Source organism: Helobdella robusta (assembly GCF_000326865.2).
Source record: "Helobdella robusta unplaced genomic scaffold HELROscaffold_163, whole genome shotgun sequence".
NCBI classification, from domain to species: domain Eukaryota; kingdom Metazoa; phylum Annelida; class Clitellata; order Rhynchobdellida; family Glossiphoniidae; genus Helobdella; species Helobdella robusta.
Genome location: NW_008703911.1, coordinates 1 through 1,451, shown reverse-complemented (window position 1 = coordinate 1,451; position 1,451 = coordinate 1). Strand labels below are relative to the sequence as shown.

At 36.3% G+C, this 1,451-nt stretch overlaps 1 protein-coding gene across 1 annotated transcript in view; it reads left to right on the top strand.

Moving 5' to 3' along the window:
* The window catches only part of HELRODRAFT_184107 (hypothetical protein), a gene marked incomplete at both ends in the record, with an annotated part of 29,873 nt that extends 28,822 nt beyond the window's left edge, over positions 1-1,051 (top strand). The window contains one exon of the mRNA XM_009015805.1: positions 363-1,051. Within this exon, the coding sequence (XP_009014053.1) occupies positions 363-1,051 (689 nt within the window). The remainder of the gene's footprint in view (positions 1-362) is intronic.
* Between the last annotated feature and the right edge of the window lie 400 nt (positions 1,052-1,451).

The window sequence follows — 1,451 nt, the reverse complement described above, 5'->3', positions numbered from 1 at the left end:
AGACATCAGCAATGAAATCATACAGCGCTCCAACGAACTCGTTAAAAAAATTAAAAATAGTATCTACTCGGAGATAAGATTTCCCGCCAAAAACGATGACGACGATGATGATAATGATGACGATGATGGTGGTGGTGGTAGTAGGGATAGAATGATGAAAAATAACAACAACAACAACAATAAAAGTAATAACATTAAAAATAATAACAGCAATAACAATAATGCCAATGGAGACAACAATAACGATAATAAAAAATTTGGTGACAACAACAGTGATAATAACAACAACAACGATGATGCTGACGACAAAATGAGCAAACCTCACATCATCATCATCACCACAACGGCCACACCTGCGACAGCTGCAACTACCACATCGTCAATTTTTCTCAAAAACTACCATCTCCAACTTGAAAAAGTTCTAGCGAGGTACAGCTCAAACTCTTTGAAATCCTTAAAAGCTCAAATCAACTCATACATAGAAGACATCTTCAGTGGCCAAAGAAGTAGCAGTAGTAGCGGCAGTAGTAGTGGTGGTAGTGGTGGCAGCAGCGGTATTGAGTCTGGTTTGAAGCAGTACTTGTCATCTTTCACCAGGTATCTGAGTAACTTGTCAGCCAATCAGTGGCTGTCCTTTCCTAAATTACTCTATGCCAGTAAAATCGCCAGTAAAATTAAGGAAAATGACGTCATCATCAACAACAACAACAATAACAACAACAACAATAATAAAAATGTTGTAAATAAAATTGTCGCTACTACCAGTAAAAATCTAAATAAAGACAGCAAATCGATAATTGGTGGCAATGTCAACAGCATTTACGAGGCGCTAAATTTTCCAGCCGAGAAATATTTTTACGTTTCCAAGCCATATCCATCATCATTACTACTGCCAACATCATCGTCATCATTCTTTCTTTCTACGTCATCTCCGTCTAAAAGTGAACTTCTGAAGTCTTTAAACAATTCGATCGTTGAGTTTGGAAGGTTTATAGAAGTCGAAGAGGTTGATTTTGTGGTGATGCTAGTGACCAGGCTGTTGAGGCAGTGAGTTTGTGGTCGTTGATGATAATGATGTTGTTGCAAATGCTCCTGATGATGTTGTTGTTTCTGATGTTGTTGACAATGATGAAGTTGTTGTTATTGTTATTATTTCGTTGTGTTGTTGTGTTGCTACTTTAATTTTTGGTAGAATGATTATGGGATTGCGTTGTTGTTGTTGCTGTTGTTGTTCTGGCTTTTTTTATTTTAAAATATCACTTCAATTTGTAACTTTTGTCATTATTGTTGTTGTTGTTTCGGTGATGCTGTTGTTGTTATTGTGTTGTTGTTGTTAATGTTGTTAATAGTGATGTGTTTGTCTGGTACTGTATTTCAAACATATTCCAGGTTCAACAAATTCAGACCGAAGCTGCCAAAATATATACACAGTGACATTACAGCAAAAACAT